General features: G+C 46.1%; 6 protein-coding genes across 6 annotated transcripts; 4 read left to right on the plus strand and 2 right to left on the minus strand.

The window, feature by feature from the left end:
- Window positions 1-29: 29 nt before the first annotated feature.
- On the minus strand, window positions 30-653 carry LMH87_007986 (uncharacterized protein; the record flags this gene model as incomplete). The annotated part of the gene is made up of 3 exons (XM_056201832.1): window positions 30-42; window positions 199-226; window positions 488-653. 3 exons carry the CDS (start codon window positions 651-653, stop codon window positions 30-32), a joined length of 207 nt encoding a protein of 68 aa, XP_056057859.1.
- A 336-nt stretch (window positions 654-989) lies between these two features.
- Window positions 990-2899, plus strand: LMH87_007987 (uncharacterized protein; the record flags this gene model as incomplete). The annotated part of the gene is made up of 4 exons (XM_056201845.1): window positions 990-1541; window positions 1599-2139; window positions 2198-2356; window positions 2424-2899. The coding sequence occupies 4 exons, from the start codon at window positions 990-992 to the stop codon at window positions 2897-2899; spliced, it is 1728 nt and encodes a 575-aa protein (XP_056057860.1).
- Window positions 2900-4150: 1251 nt separating this feature from the next.
- LMH87_007988 (uncharacterized protein) lies at window positions 4151-5311 on the plus strand (the record flags this gene model as incomplete). The annotated part of the gene is made up of 3 exons (XM_056201858.1): window positions 4151-4381; window positions 4442-4805; window positions 4893-5311. The coding sequence occupies 3 exons, from the start codon at window positions 4151-4153 to the stop codon at window positions 5309-5311; spliced, it is 1014 nt and encodes a 337-aa protein (XP_056057861.1).
- Window positions 5312-6181: 870 nt separating this feature from the next.
- Window positions 6182-7828, plus strand: LMH87_007989 (uncharacterized protein; the record flags this gene model as incomplete). Its single annotated transcript, XM_056201869.1, has 2 exons — window positions 6182-7332; window positions 7396-7828. The coding sequence occupies 2 exons, from the start codon at window positions 6182-6184 to the stop codon at window positions 7826-7828; spliced, it is 1584 nt and encodes a 527-aa protein (XP_056057862.1).
- A 2338-nt stretch (window positions 7829-10166) lies between these two features.
- LMH87_007990 (uncharacterized protein) lies at window positions 10167-13454 on the plus strand (the record flags this gene model as incomplete). The annotated part of the gene is made up of 8 exons (XM_056201880.1): window positions 10167-10318; window positions 10514-10523; window positions 10728-10896; window positions 11023-11336; window positions 11402-11532; window positions 11589-11860; window positions 13230-13233; window positions 13295-13454. The coding sequence occupies 8 exons, from the start codon at window positions 10167-10169 to the stop codon at window positions 13452-13454; spliced, it is 1212 nt and encodes a 403-aa protein (XP_056057863.1).
- A 230-nt stretch (window positions 13455-13684) lies between these two features.
- Window positions 13685-14461, minus strand: LMH87_007991 (uncharacterized protein; the record flags this gene model as incomplete). The annotated part of the gene is made up of 4 exons (XM_056201892.1): window positions 13685-13997; window positions 14052-14112; window positions 14170-14248; window positions 14336-14461. The coding sequence occupies 4 exons, from the start codon at window positions 14459-14461 to the stop codon at window positions 13685-13687; spliced, it is 579 nt and encodes a 192-aa protein (XP_056057864.1).
- Between the last annotated feature and the right edge of the window lie 1181 nt (window positions 14462-15642).

The raw sequence follows: 15642 nt of genomic DNA on the forward strand, positions 1-15642 counted from the left end.
TTTTGCTAGGGATTGCGGCCTTGATCAAGCTAGCTCTGGAGACTGGCAAGGTAAGTGAGTGAAGGGTTGGGAAAAGATCTGGCCGCCTAAGATTTTTCGAGGTTCTCATCAAACGCGTTATTGTACTCGCGTCCTGGACCCTGCTTTGAAATCAAACGAACGAAAACGGCTAAGTCGGCAGGGTGTACATTAACCTACCGGGCCTGAAGCTTGCTTTCAGCAGAGCCTGACGTACGGACAAGTTAGGGGTTGCCTTCCCGTTGTAGATCGCTTTGCGCGGGTCCCACCCCCCCGATTCAACGGATCCGAGCGTCGGAGCGAATATTGTGTGTAGACGAGGCTCTTCGCGGCGCAGAAATATCGCATACTGGTACAATGAAGGCCTGGTAATCCTTTCCCAATCAAACTTGCTGAACTCATCGGACGCATGTCAGATTCCTGCTTGCTTCTTCCCTGGATTGGTGTAAGACTAGCGCGGCCCTCGCACCCGACTGCCAGCTGCGACTTCCAGTGGCTGAACTAGTTACAGTAAACCAAGGCTGGCAGTGATCTTCAATTGACGGCTCCTTGTACGCCCGCTCGCTGCATGCCTTGTTACGGTTGTCCACTGGGCTTTGCAGGCTGCATAATCTCGTCAGGGCGGGTCTGAGCATATCTACTTCTTACTGGTATTCTGTATTGTTTTTTTTTTCGGCTAGTTTAAACGCTTGCAATGCCGAGTGACGTCGAAGGATGCATCCTGCCTTGCAGCGTCTACTGTCGTCTTTTCGCATAGAAACAAGCTGGTCTCGCACGTCGCCCGTCGTAATTGCTCGTCTCTTGTCTTTTTGCAACTATCCAATCTCTAACATTATTTGCCTTTTCTTTTATTTGAAAACATGTTGGCACACCTACCAGTTATTCTATTAAGCTGTCTGGGCGCAGCTCGGGCAAGCCATCACCACTATAAATTTCACGAGTATGACGAAGACATACTCGCGCAGCATCCTATGGCGTATGCAGATGCCGACACACCTCTGCTACATACGCGAAATGGTACCTACACTGGTATCTACTCACCCAACTACGACCAAGACTTTTTTCTGGGCGTGCCCTACGCTCAGCCGCCCGTTGAAAACCTTCGGTGGAGACTGCCACAGAGCATCAACACCTCATTTACTGGCACGAGAGAGGCAGCCAAGTATCCGCCAAATTGTATCGGTCTTGGTGGTGACAGCTGGGGGTACCCACTCTCAGAAGACTGCTTGTACCTGAACATTATTCGGCCCCATGTATCTCAGGCCGATCAAGCAGGGACTCAAGACGAGCCTCTGCCCATTGCTGTGTGGATCCACGGAGGTGGCTTTTACATGGGCGGTAGCGGCGACCTTCGCTTCAACATGTCCATGATTGTTGACAACGCTCAAAAAGCCGGTACACCTTTTATTGCCATTAGTCTGAACTACCGTCTGAACGGCTTTGGGTTCTTGTACTCCAATGAGATCCGTGGCGAAGGCGCCACGAATCTAGGTCTTCGAGACCAGCGTTTGGCATTGCACTGGGTAAGGCTTAGTTCACGCGCAGCTCACTAGCACTGCCGTATTAACGGTCGCATACAGATCCAGGAAAATGCTCGTCAATTTGGTGGCGACCCGCGCAAAGTCACCATTTGGGGCCAAAGTTGCGGTGGTAATAGCGTCGGCTTCCACATGCTGGCGTACGGCGGTCGCGACGATGGCCTCTTCTCTGCTGGCATCATGCAAAGCGGAAACCCCGAGCCTTGGCGAGCTCTCAATGGCACTGAATTTTATCAACCTCTGTACCACAATGTTACAGAACACGTGCATCCATCGCCGGAGTACGCCGCAGCCAACGACATGACATCCGAGGAGACTTGCGCCAACGCTGCAGATAGTCTTGCATGCTTGCGTACTGGGAAGCTTGAAGAGCTCAATGCTGTCTTCAACGGATCTCGCGATATAAGTCAAAAGTGGTTTCCGATTGTGGACGGTGACTTTCTGCGCGAGTATCCATCGCGACAGCTGAGCTCAGGTAGCTTTGTCAGGATACCAATTATTACAGGCGCCACCACAAACGAGGGCCACTGGTTTGTCCCACCACTTGAGGACAAGCCTGAAGACTTTCTGACCTACCTCAAACGTACTACATTCTCTGTAGTCCTAAGCTTCCTTCGAACCTAGCTAACTGTCGCATACAGACCCGCAAGTCTTCACCGGCCGCCCTTACCAACTCGGACTGCCCGCCAAGCTTGCAGATCGGCTTTTCGAGACCTACTGGCCAAGCATTTGTCCTGACGCGCCAGATGGCAACTGCACGAACTATGAAAGCCCTCGAATTGATGGCATGAGTCCTACCTGTAAGTTCACTTAGACTGACTAAGACTGTCGCCGCGTACAATTTAATAACTTTCATTCTCACTGCAGATCTTCGCGCATCTACCTTTGCTGGTGATGCAGTCTTCATCGCCCCTCGCAGGTCTATGTGTGAAGCAGCTGCGCGATTTGGTATGCCGGCGTATTGCTACCGCTTTGATGCCATCCCCCATGGACAGCAGGCCCCAACTCATTTTCATGAGGTATCATTTGTCTTTGACAACACCAAGGGCTTAGGATACCACCTACCAATTCACCCGCTGCCATTCACCGGAAAACCAGACAGTTACCTCCAGCTCGCAAAACTTATAAGTCGCTCTTGGGTCAGCTTTATCGTGGACCACGACCCTAACTCATGGCGTCGACAGGGCCAGTGGGATGGACTAGAGCCAGAATGGCCTGTCTATGGCAAGGAAAACCCCCACAACTTCGTTTTCAAGCCCGGCCAGAGTCACTTAGAGCCTGACACGTTCCGGAAGGAGCAGATAAGGCTCATCAACGACAACGCCCATATTTTCCAGCGTTAAGGTCCATGGCGGGATTTTATTCTTCGTAAGTTTTTATGTAGTATGTTATACAAAGCCCTGTCTCCAGATTAGAAAAAGACGAGGTGACGATGATCAAACCGCCTGCTCGTTGAAGCTGAATTTGTTCTGTTGTCTAATACCTGCTACCACAAATGGATGCCGCTCCCTTCGCGTGACTCCCCGTAAACCCTTTTTTACAACTCTTGTCAATCAATGAGGCCAAACTGTAGCAGAAGAACATACATGAAAGTGCGTCTTGCGCGCTCGCCAAGCTCACCAAATGTTACACATAAGCAATAAGCACAATCCCTGATTGAATGTCAATGGCTGTTCACACCCATTTGTGGCCTCACGCATCTGCTGTGATCTGCAATCATTCGTATGATTTCGCGTCCCGCTACGTATTTCGGCTTCTGTTTCGAAGGATTCGATGATGACGCATGTTTGCCATCCGCTGATCATAGAAATCACAAACTCTCAAAGTACCGGCATAATCCTTCGTTTATGCACGGGAATCCTACCGGGACTCGCTTGCCGCATCAGCTAGGCAAGCCTAGATGGCGATACCAACCATGACATAATCGGCTTATGCTTCTTAGAGTGGCTAAATTGCCAAAGTATTTCAGGTAACTGCGCGCGAGGCCGGCTGGTCTAGTCTGACAAGGGGGTGGGATCTTGACTAGTCCAAGCTGAGTTTTGGATCGACACATTTCAGAGCTCAGATGCCAGAATAGCCCCCAATTCAGCTTGACAAAGTGCCCCGCTACTGAACCCTAGCCAGCGCAACTCGGAAGAGATCTCTTAGCCTTACACCCTGGTGTGGAAAACGCTTGGCGACGATCACGCTACCTCACGGAAGTGAGTCGGCCTCATCCTATGCAACTATTCAGTCAGAAAAAAAAGTTGAGCAGAGTTCTCGGCTGGTGGATGCTTGCTCTGATGCGATCCCCGGATATATCGGCCACGACTAATCCGACATAACTCTGCAGACGTCTTGCTGTCTCTCTGGAGCAGCTGACTGCGCGAGCCTCAAAGGGCTTTGCGCATTGCTTACTGCCATGCAGCGCATGAAGGCTCTTATGTTCGACTGATAGAACTATATAAAGGGGTAATCCTCCACAGAAACAGATTCTATTTACAACACCATTCACAGGCTAAAGCAACACACATCTACAGGAACCATCACCTGATATCTAAGATACATTGTTTTCTCTTTATACCATTACATCTGGCAACTATAATTTTTACAACATGCCTTCTCTCAAGTCGCCCCCCGTCATTGACTTTTCGGACTTTCTTTCTGGCGACGCCAAGCGTATGCAACATGTCGCGGATCAAATCCACGAGGCCTGTACCACACAGGGATTCTTCCAAATCGTCAATCATGGTATTACTCTGCAGCTTCAGAGAGACATCATGAAGGCATCCAAAGAGTTCTTTGCTCTCGACAAGGGTGAGAAGATGAAACTGGACAAATCCAAGGTAGGCTCTAGGAGCTCCCAGTGTTCCTCCTCACCACAATAGTCTAACTCGGTAATATAGAACAAGTACAACCGTGGCTACGAGGTTATGCATGGCCAAATGATCGAAGCCAATACGCGACCTGATCTGAAGGAAGGCTATTACGTTTCCCGTGATCTGCCTTTGGACCACCCGCAAGTGAAGGCTGAAAAGTTCGCTCATGGCCCGAACGTCTGGCCCGAATCTCTCGGGGAGCCCTTTCGCAAAATCTGCATGGACTATTTGGATCAAATTACCAAGCTTACAGAGGAAGTACTTCGCGCCACATCTATGAGTCTTGGGTACGATGCGAGCTACTTTGATGAGTTCTGCAAGGATCCTATGTGCTTCTACAAGATGCTTCACTACCCCCCTCAGCCGCCTGATGCGCACGCGCTGCAACGAGGTTAGTTCAGCTAAGGAGTTCAGCTAAGGAGTCATATGTAGTACCGGCAAGTGGCAAAAATAACTGCTCTTGGCTAACAAATTATAGGAATCGGTGCACACCGAGACTTTGGTGTTATTACGCTACTCCTCCAAGGCGACGTAGCGGGCCTTGAGGTCTGGGACGATGAGGCCAAAGACTGGTATCCCTGTCCCCCCGTTGAGGGCGCTTACGTTGTGAACATGGGCAACCTATTCGAGCAGTGGACAAATGATGTCTACATCTCCAACGTCCATCGTGTCATCAACCGTTCGGGAACTGAGCGATACAGTATTCCGTTCAACTATAACGGCAACCCAGACTTCATCATCAAATGCTTGGACAAATGCCGTGCCAAATCTGACGACGAGAAATATGCCCCTGTGAGTGTCGAGGACTATGTCGTACAAAAGTACAAGGATGTCTACTCCCGCGCTGGCGTCTACAACCAAGACACATTTGCACCTGTCAAGACAGCCGTGGTCTAAAACGACAATGGGATAGCTGGCCGAAGGGCTCATTATTTAAATAATTATGATGCAAAGCAAATAATACAATCTGCATACAGATAATTCCTCTCCATATCATCGTTGGCTGGTATCCTAGTAAAACAGGTTCAGAAATTGACCATCGACGTGAAAGCATGTAAGCCCAGTATACGTATCAGCTTTAAACTGCCAACGCTCCGCCTTCAGTCGAGGGGTAGTCTCATCGACGATTTGAGATCTCAATATGCAATGCCACTTTCTCAATGTAGTTGAAGAATGTCGCAGCACACACGATACACTTCCACAGCAAAGCTCTTTGTTTTGCGAGACTAGCCGCACCCTAGAGGCAGATGCCCCGCATCGGCCCCTGCAAACCTGTAACTCGGCCTTGGTGTGCTTGGCTGCCACGCACCCACCAACTAGTAAACGTGTAATTCCAAAGGTTCTGCGGATACCGCTCGTGCTGCTAGTTATACGACTAAGAGGTCCTACTTCTAAAAGTCCAGGAGACGGAGTATTATAGCCTGCGAAACCGTTTGTTCTTTGCCGAAGTCGACGACCAATTTTTTTTTTTGCAATCGAGCTCCAAAGAGACTTGTCGATCGCAATACTTCTTACGTACAAATCTTGATCATGTCTCCGTTATCTGTGTGGATGGTAGTAACGGATGGTAACAATGGGAAGCTAGTGACCTTCCTGAAGAGGCAGGCCGGGAAGTTTACCACTTAAGTGGCAAATTTGCCATCGCATGATTACAACTGTGGGAAAACTACTAAAGAATGAGCATCTCTTTTGCCATTTTGTGTTACTACTCCGTAGCCCATTTCTGATAACTCGATTGTGGCGTGAGAGGCACTCACTTTGGCCATCATGTGGAGTCTTCGCCTTTGTCATGCAGCCGCCATCTTCCTCACTGCCCAGTCGGCAACAGCAATCAGGCCAAACGGCCTTCCAACAAGCAACTTCGACACCGCCAGAGTCCCGCACACAGGTGCTGCCTTAAAGAGCTCCAATATACAGGAGTGCAACTTCTCTGTGCCTGTGGACCACTTTCATAACGACACGCAGTATGAGCCGCACTCAGACGACTTGTTTCCTCTTCGCTACTTTCTGGAAACCTCTCATTATGAGCCTGGTGGTCCTGTCATAGTCATTGCGGCGGGAGAGGCAGCTGCTGAGTACCGGAAACCCACTCTGAACAATGGCATCGGGCCCTTCCTTGCTAGGGCTACTGGTGGCATTGTGCTTGTTTTGGAGCATCGCTACTATGGCACTAGTTTCCCGGTTCCTGACTTGTCCCGCGAGAACTATCGCTTTCTCACAACGGAACAGGCTACGGCCGATGCTGCCTATTTTGCACAGAATGTGCAATTCCCTGGAATGGAGCACCTCAATCTTACATCTGCTGACACGCCGTGGATTATTTACGGTGGCTCCTACGCAGGAGCATATGCGGCCATCACTCGCAAGTTGTATCCAGAGGCCTACTGGGGCGCCATATCCTCCTCGGGCGTCACCAGGGCAGTCTATGACTACTGGGAGTACACTGAGGCAACCAGGCTTTTTGCCCCGGGCAACTGTGGTGCCATCATGTCCAACTTGACGTATGTAGTCGATACGGCACTGTTCAGTGAGGATAGCTCAAGAGCCAGCACCGTCAAAAATCTCTTTGGCTACAACTCGTCTACCAGCGATTCCTCGTTTGGCTCGAACATTGCTCATCCGTTCTCTGCACTGCAAGGCGAAAGTTGGGTACATGGGGAGAGCGACAACTCTCTGAGCACCTACTGTGCCACAATCACCTCACAGGAGCTTGCATACCCAGGCCTAGAAAATAGTCGCTCCACGGCGGAGCAGCTCGTGCAAGACGCAGGGTTTAATACAGACACCACGACCACACTTCTGAACTACGTTGGTCTCCAGCAACGTAACTCTGATGAACAGTCTAAAAAAATAGAGCTACGCCAGCGAAATGCGCAGCTCGACGACGGCTATAGTTGGTTCTATCAGACATGCACCCAGTAAGTTTGAGACTCCAGTCCTATTATAATCTTGCGAAGTGCCTCACCTGACAAGCATGAAAGATGGGGATTCTTTGTTTCCGGTGCCGGTGTACCTAAAGACATCCGAGGTATCCTCTCTCGAGCGGTAACAGTAGACGACCGCTCCGCCGGATGCCAACAGGCCTTTGGTATCTCTGACCCGCCAAACGTGGAGTCTATCAATCGTTTGGGCGGCGTCAACTTTTCTTCTCCACGCCTGGCTATTCTCGATGGCAAACAGGATCCCTGGCGTGGGGCAACACCGCACCGTCTTGGCGAAAATGCCGGTCGCAAGTCGACAACTGAACAACCGTTCATTCTCATTGACCCTGCAACTCACCACTGGGACGAATCGGATATCCCGGCCAGCGAGTATAAGTCTGGCTACCCTCCGAAGCAGATTGTGGACGTGCACAACGAGGAGGTCGCGTTTGTGAGGGCGTGGGTAGAGGAATTCCACAAGTCTAGAATGTAGGGGTGCTACAAACGGCGACATGGACTTCTGTGAAATTGGATAAACGGCGCATCCGAGTCTTATTTGAATGCTCCCCAGTAAGATTGTAAATAATTTCCAATCGACCACTGTTCTGAGCATATTCGTAACCCTCCACGTGCAGAATGGTATTGTATCGGAAGGCTAGTACCATAACTCGCAGAGCCTAGGGCAATAGCTAGTTACGGCAGGCAGAACATTGGCGCGGAATAAAGGCAGTCCGCTAGTATTCACACAAAGTTCACTGAGCTGGATAAATCGCGCCGTCTCTTTATGTTTCTACTGGCATAGTTGGGTCAGTACACCTCGCGCGCTAGTAACGTCGGCCACCCCTGAGCCGTCACCCCCCCTGACCGTCAGCCTTAACGCGACACAACTATGTCACTTTAATGCCTTATAACACAACCAAATAAATATAAATTATTATTAAAAAATTAAGTCTTAATAGCCTTATTATTAGATAATTTAAATTCTTCTAAGTTAATTATACTAGGCTTATAGGTATTAAGTAGTTATATATTAAGCTAGTAATATATTATTTCTACGTTTATAACTTTAATAAATAAGTTATTTAAGTTTAAGAGAACCTAAGTACGCTTCTATATTATAGCCTATTTATTTTTCTCTTAAAGCCTAATAAAATTAGTCTTTAAAGTAGTAATAATACTATCTTATATATTAAATCTCTTCTATACCTTCCTTATAATAAGACGTGCTATTAGAGAGTCCTTCTTACTAGCTAAAAGGTTAGAAAATAACCTCTTTATATATTACCTATTTAATAGTATATTTATATAATTAAGAAGCTACTCTAATTATGTTTTTAGTGTAATTAGGCGTAGTAAAGGCTTATAAACTAGTAATAGGCTTATAAGTAGCTTTATAGTATTCTCTAGCTATAGCCCTAACACCTTTTAGCCTATAATTATATTTTTTAAAGTTATCCTAAGCTTTTAAGTCTTTATATAACACTTAAGGAATATCTACTTTCTAATTAGTACTAAGTTAGAGGTATAAAGTTAGTAATTAACCTACTAGTAATAATAGGTTTAAACTAGGCTAAAAATAGCTATATTAAGAGGTTAAAAGATATAAGAGCTATAGGTAGGTAAGAAAAGGATAAAAATATTATTAATATAATATTTATATAGAAATTTAGTTATATAATAACTTTTATAACTATTAATAACTAATAACTAGTAGAAAGGTTTCTTTATTACTATCTTTAAGATAAAGATTATTTTAAGCTAGTAGATAGTAATAGTATTATTTATTTAGCCTTTATTAGAAGTATTAAAGTTCTACTTCTTAAAAGGCTTTAAATTATTAGGAAACTACTATTATTATATAGTCTTTCCCTAAAAGATAACTAATAGGTTAAGCTTCTAGCTAGTAACTAAGATATACTTAAAGATTATACTTTAATAATATAGCTTAGATTATTTCTTAATAGCTATCTTCTTTATAGCTAATCCTAATATAAAGCTATTATCTTTTTAGCTTATTATAAGGCCTATCTTATCTATATTATATTATTATACTAGTTAGATATCTTTAATAGTAGGAATAATAAGAAGGTAAAAGAATTTCTTAATAGTGTTAGTTAAGGCTCTATTAACGCGACTAGATAGCGTTATCTAAGGAATTCCCTATCACTTTATGCTTATAGAGATACTAACACTACTATAAACGTCTTATAGGGTATTATTTAGGCTTTCCTAGGTATAATTACTTATAGTAATTAAATGACACTAAAATTAATAGAGAATAAATATTATTATATAAGAAAACGCGGTTACTAAAAGGTAGTTATGGTGATAGAGTGGGTGCGTTGAGGCTGACGGTTAGGGGGGGTGACGGCTTAGGGGCGGCCGACGTTAAGTAGTGGTTGGGTCACCACCATGCTAAGTTAGCTTCTGAGAACATAGCAGCGCTAGGTGCTTAGTACGTCCTCAGATTGCCACTTTTAGGGCCCAGAATCAATAGCAATTTCACGTGCAATCGGAGCAGTCGTAGAACTAATGATGCAAAAGGCATGGGCAACGGGAAAGGCTGGTTGCAAATTTGTTTTTAATGATACTCTGTATTGTGTCGGGGGGAAACGCTCAGGCTCGTAGCTGTCGCTGCTAGCAAGGTTCCGCCGTTCCCGCCCCCCATCCCGCTGGGTAGTAAAACAGGCCGCATTTGCCGGTCACAGAAAATCCCCGCCCCCCGTGACGACTCATCTGGCCTGCCTACAGCCTGAGCTCAAGGCTGCCGATCGATTGACTCCGCAGCGACTGTCTCTTCCAACTCTAGAGAGCGAAAGCCTGAAGACGTCATGCCGATAACATCGTTAGAACGTGGAAGACGGTCAACCGAACGCGATACCAACCCTGGCCAAATCCCTCTCGTGTCGCTGGCGCCATCCTCGACTCAGCGGCGGAAGAAACAGTGGGCAACGAGAGCAAAAACGGGCTGTCTTGGCTGCCGGTGAGTCTTGAAGTTCTCTCCTCTTCTTTTGTATCTTCGTCCCTGTGATCGAGGCCGAGCGGCGCCACTGCAGGATTCGGTCCCCCTTTCCGTACGCCTTCTCGCAGTCGTCGTGAGGGGGTTCCTGGTTCTCCAACCGAGCAATCGCAACACGTCATCTATGCGGTCGTCACTAATGGACGCATCCTGGGTTAGGATACGCCGCGTAAGATGTGACGAACGAAGGCCTAAATGTGCGAGCTGCACAAAGCGCAATATGGCATGCCATTATGAGCTCAACCCTGCAGGAATGAACCACTCAGTTGGCAATGCTGACTCACTTCCGGGTAAACCCCATTGTGAGAGATCCTGGCTTCATGGGCTTCCTCATCGGCAGCCTGGCTACCGTTCAGGCAGGCAAGATGAACAGTTGTGGGCGGAGAATGAAGGCACAACAAAGTACCGACGAGGGCTTTATGAACTTCAACTGGCCACGTATGCAAGTTCGGGGCCCTGGTACAATCAATCATTTTTCACTGGTCCTGTACCCGTGTGGCTTATCCCTGAAGGATGGGCGGCTTTTGAAGCTGTGCATTTCTGTAAGTCGGGCAATCATTGATTGACTGCATCTGCCGCCTAGACAAACCCGATTCCTCTTGTAATCTTGGCATTGGTCCCATCAACCTCAATCTAAAATGGAGATACATACATGCTAACTTGGGGAGGTAACACCGTGGTGCAGAGAGATCAGCGAGACACCGATCTCGCAGAAAGCACCCACAGGGCACTGTGTCGGACGCAGCCGTATAATCCATCCAATGATATCATTATTGCCAATTCGCTCTGTATGCGACTCTCACATATTGCTGGGGTCGAAAATACCCTGCCGAAGCCGACGCCATCATCAGTGCATCTCTGGGTCCGGCTCGGGCATCTATTGAGCAGTTCAGTTAGAACCCTCAGCCGGCAAGTGACCGACATAGAAAATGTTGTGGAAAACAAAGTCCTCCAGAGGATTTGTGACATGACAGGAATCGAAGTAATGGCATCCAACCCCTAATTTCAGCTATCTCTAGCGTTTGCTAATCTTTGGGTTTCAATCAGGAGTATCTCAACCTAGCTGGCGGAAGAGCTCATCTTCGCGGGTTCCTAGGTATTCTCCGGCTTTGTGGAACACCAATGAATCTTGCAAAGAGGCAGGTCGGCCTCGGCAATGCGATTCATTGCATGACACTGTTCGTTGAACCAGTACCTCCACATTTTAGAGACCTTTTCAATTAACCAGAAATAGTTGCGGCGTGCTCTCGAACACAGTTACCAGTTACGCTGCCAAGCTTGACGAGATATACGCCTTTAGTGATAAAGAGCTGAAAGACATGTACTGTTTTACGCTGGAGAATAACTTTCCTTGCCCGAGCTTTCTCTGGGCCCAGATCCTCGAAATTTCGCGACTTAGGACCATGGCGCACACAGGCTCGGGTGGCATGATTGTGATGCGACATGCGCAAAGGATTTCCGCGCAGGTCGAAGCGTTCTCTGCAGATACTTGGCAAGAATCATACAGTATACCAAGAGGACGCGTTGCGTTACTGCTGGCACAGATATTTAAAGCCGCAGTTGGTATATATTGCTGCGCTTGTGTTCCAGCTTCGGCGGTTGATGACGATTTCGCTTCTTGGAGTTCAGCCCAAATTTCCGCTCAACGTATTAGTTTACTTCACCTACTTAGCGAGGCAGTAGAGTTCGATCGGGATTTAAGTACCCGTATCTTGTGGCCGGTTGCAGTTGCTGGATACGCTGCGGACAAAGGCACCTATTCTGAGAGAGCGTTAGTTGGTCGTTTATTGACTGACATGCAGCATGAGTTTGGCTGCATACCTCCTCGACTCTTGGCCCGATTGCAGTGCTTCTGGCTTCGGGGAGAAGGATCCTGGGACGATTGCTGGCAAGGACCATTCACATTTTTACCATGAGCAAGAAGCTTACAGAGACTGTCTTTCACTGTGAGCGAAAACAACAAAGTGAGTCAGAGATGCTTCTATCAGTATATCAAGCGCGATAGTTACAAATATTTGAATACCACTTAACCCTGGCTCTGCGTCTCTGGTGCAGAAGGAAAGTCGAGCTATCCTCGCCAAAGCATGAGTTAAACGAGCCCGATCAAGAAAGTTTAAAAGATCAATACAACAATAACCGCATTCTTCAACGTAGAGTCTTTTGTACATATCGTATCTTGATTTGGACATGAAGGATCACACAATAACATTGTCGGGATCATTCTTGTCGGGTAACGTACCTGCGGTCTACAACGAGGGCGTCATCACAGTATAGGCCCTCTCCTAAGTCATACATCAATGTCATTGCCGCACGTGTCGTCATCGTCACCTTAAAGCTAATACTGAGATCTCATTAACTTATGCCAAGCCACACTGCCAGTGGATAATTACATCAAGCGCCTCACTAAGTGTGCCCAGCTTTCACACCAACGGCTGGCGCTATAACGGCGTTCAGAAGCCAACAGTAAGTATTAGTATTAGTCGAAGGTCTGACGAATTTTCGGTCGCAAATATTTGGTCGCAGATCCAGCGAGGGCGAGCTCTTGAGCGCCATTGACCAAATGTTGACTTCGTTATCAAGCAACACCGTCTAGCCCACGGGAAATAGGGCTCACTGACTGAGAATCGCTTTAGCTAGCCAATTAAACAACAGAGGATCACTCGGTTCCAGGATGCCCACGTGGCACACATAAAAAGCCAGTCTCCCAGAAAATAGCTTTCATATATACATTTACCTATTCCAAGAATCTCCAACTCATAATATGGGTTTTTACGTCACTTTGCGCTGGTGTCGCAGTCTATGCTGGCGCTGTTCCTGCCGGCCAGATGGTGTTGCAGCAACATCGCCGAAGAGATTTACTTCAATGCACGCTAAGGCTTGTACGTATACATTTTAACCGTTGGTATTTCTGATAGATTTTTCTGATTAGCAAATTCTTAGTCTTGGCGGAGGTCCTAAGCAGGCAATCAACACCATCTGGACTAACTGCGACACGGAAAGCGCCGATCTTGGCGGAGGCAATCAGATTGCCATCCAACCTGGCTTCCACACAAGCAACAGCCAACAGCGCGCTGAGTTGTTGGTGAAATTAACGCTCTAACGTTCTCCAACAATGACACGTGGCTACAATCTGAGCACTGGCAGTAGAAAGGATTGCAATGCGAGGTGGAACAGAAAACGACACATTTGCAGTAACATTAACTATTGCCTTATTTTTAAGAATTTTTAGCCGACTCAGAATGCGCATCCATAATAGAAGAAAAGAAGCCCAACGTAATGTCACCACACTAGCTTTAAGTTAGGCTGCCGTCCAGTTGCAGTAGCTGCTCTTTACGCGCGTGGTCCATTGTAGTTGATCTGGACGGAACCTCCCAAAACATTTGAAGGATAGCAAATGGTGTTGCCGTTGGGTTGCATGAACCACTTCTCAGATCCTCGAAGGTTGTAGTTGTTTCCGCTGACATCTAACGCGTGGCAGTAGTCAAAGGAGAAGGTGTTGAAAGGTGCCAGGCCGGCGTCGCCGCTATTGCCACCAGTAGCGTTTTCCTGAATCCACTCGGCTGTTGAGTCGCACAGAGAGGAGCCAGCAGGAGCTTCCAAGTTAATCGTGATGTCCTTTCCAGTAGAGAGGTTTTTCATGTATCTGTCGAAATAGTCATAATTTTAAACCTCGAAGAAGAATTTAGTCAGTACTCACGCGTAACCTGATGTGGTGTTGTGCGCCTTGACTTGCACGAAAACGCTGTCTCCGGGGCTGACTAATAAAGCCACTGTAAGCTTGGATTTACTGGCGAAAGAGGCGAGGCCATGCTAACTATCTGGCTCATCCATAAGCCAGGAGTCCTTTGGGTAGAATTCGTACCAAAACCCGTAACTTAGGGCATTGTTTTGCATCTTTCTCGTCTCAGTAAGAACCGTGGATTAAGTTTGCTAGAAGCCCATCCCGAGGAAAGTATCGTTGAAGTGCTCATCACAACTGACCGTGGCATACGTTCCAGCCTGAAGGATGGCCTGACAACTTGCGGTGGCTCCGTCAATTCCAACCCATTGATAATTGTAGATTGGCTGCACAGAGTACTGGGCAGGCAGAGGCGATGATTCTGGCATTACCCAAGACGCAGATACATCTCGAAAGTCTTTGCCATAAAGGACTTGACCACACCAGTTGCCTGAGCTGTGGTCTCGTCGAACGTAGCGGCCTCTGGGGATGCTAACGTCGGCCACCCACTTCTTGGCCCTACCCACATCTCGGCAGCGTTTTTACACCAAAAGTACAACTTTTTACCCACCTACCCTAGGTCCACTTTTTATATATAAAAGAAATAATATTATAAATTAATTTCTTTCTATAGATTTCTATATACTCTATCCTTTTTATACTTAAACTAAACTCTTCTAAATAGTAGTAATTCTTTTAAAATAAAAAAATAAAGTATTAAGGTTTAAGTATAAAGTTATCAGGGCACCCACAGGGCACGTTGGTTAGTAGGAGGTTATAGGCAACTAGAGGTATTACGTGCGAAGAAGCTACTATATAGCTACGGGCTGCTAATAAGGGAGTAGCGAGGAGGCAGTAATAATTCCACTATTATTCTAAAAACCTAAAGATTATCTAGTAACTAAAGCTCTTTAATAATAGCACCTTATAGGATTATCGCTACTACCTAGTATATAGGACGCTAAACTACTTATAGTACTATAACTAAATAAATTATTACCTTACTATAAGTAAGTAAAGAGACTACTATAAGAGTATAATAAATAATATTACTAGTTTAGTCTAACCTACTAGGTAGTATAGTAAGTATAGCTATTAGCTTAATAATAGTAAAGGAGATATAAGTTAGTATCTAAAAAGTAGTAAAAGAATAAAAGTAAGTATAACTAGTAGTATACTATAAGTAGCTAGTAAAAGGGTATCTAATTATAATAACTCTAAAATTAGAAAACCTCTTAAAGGAACTAATTTATAAGAAACGTATAGTAATAATAAAGCTCTTTAGTATAGTATTTACTAAACAATTATTCTAAGAGTATATAAGCTTTATAGTTACCTTATAGACGTACTTCTAGGCATATATAGAAGACTATATAGATAACCTTAATAGGGTAATATATATAGTATAGTGCCTTTAAGGAGATATATAGATATAATAAGCCTACTACTTTACTATAACTTTATAAGGAACTTATAGAGGAGTTACCTAAGAAGACTTTAACTTATAGTATAAAGAAGAACTAGGGGATAAGAATGTTAGGGCGTAGTAAGTAACCTATAACCTCCTAAG

The sequence above is a fragment of the Akanthomyces muscarius genome, assembly GCF_028009165.1.
Source record: "Akanthomyces muscarius strain Ve6 chromosome Unknown contig_15, whole genome shotgun sequence".
Lineage (NCBI taxonomy): Eukaryota > Fungi > Ascomycota > Sordariomycetes > Hypocreales > Cordycipitaceae > Akanthomyces > Akanthomyces muscarius.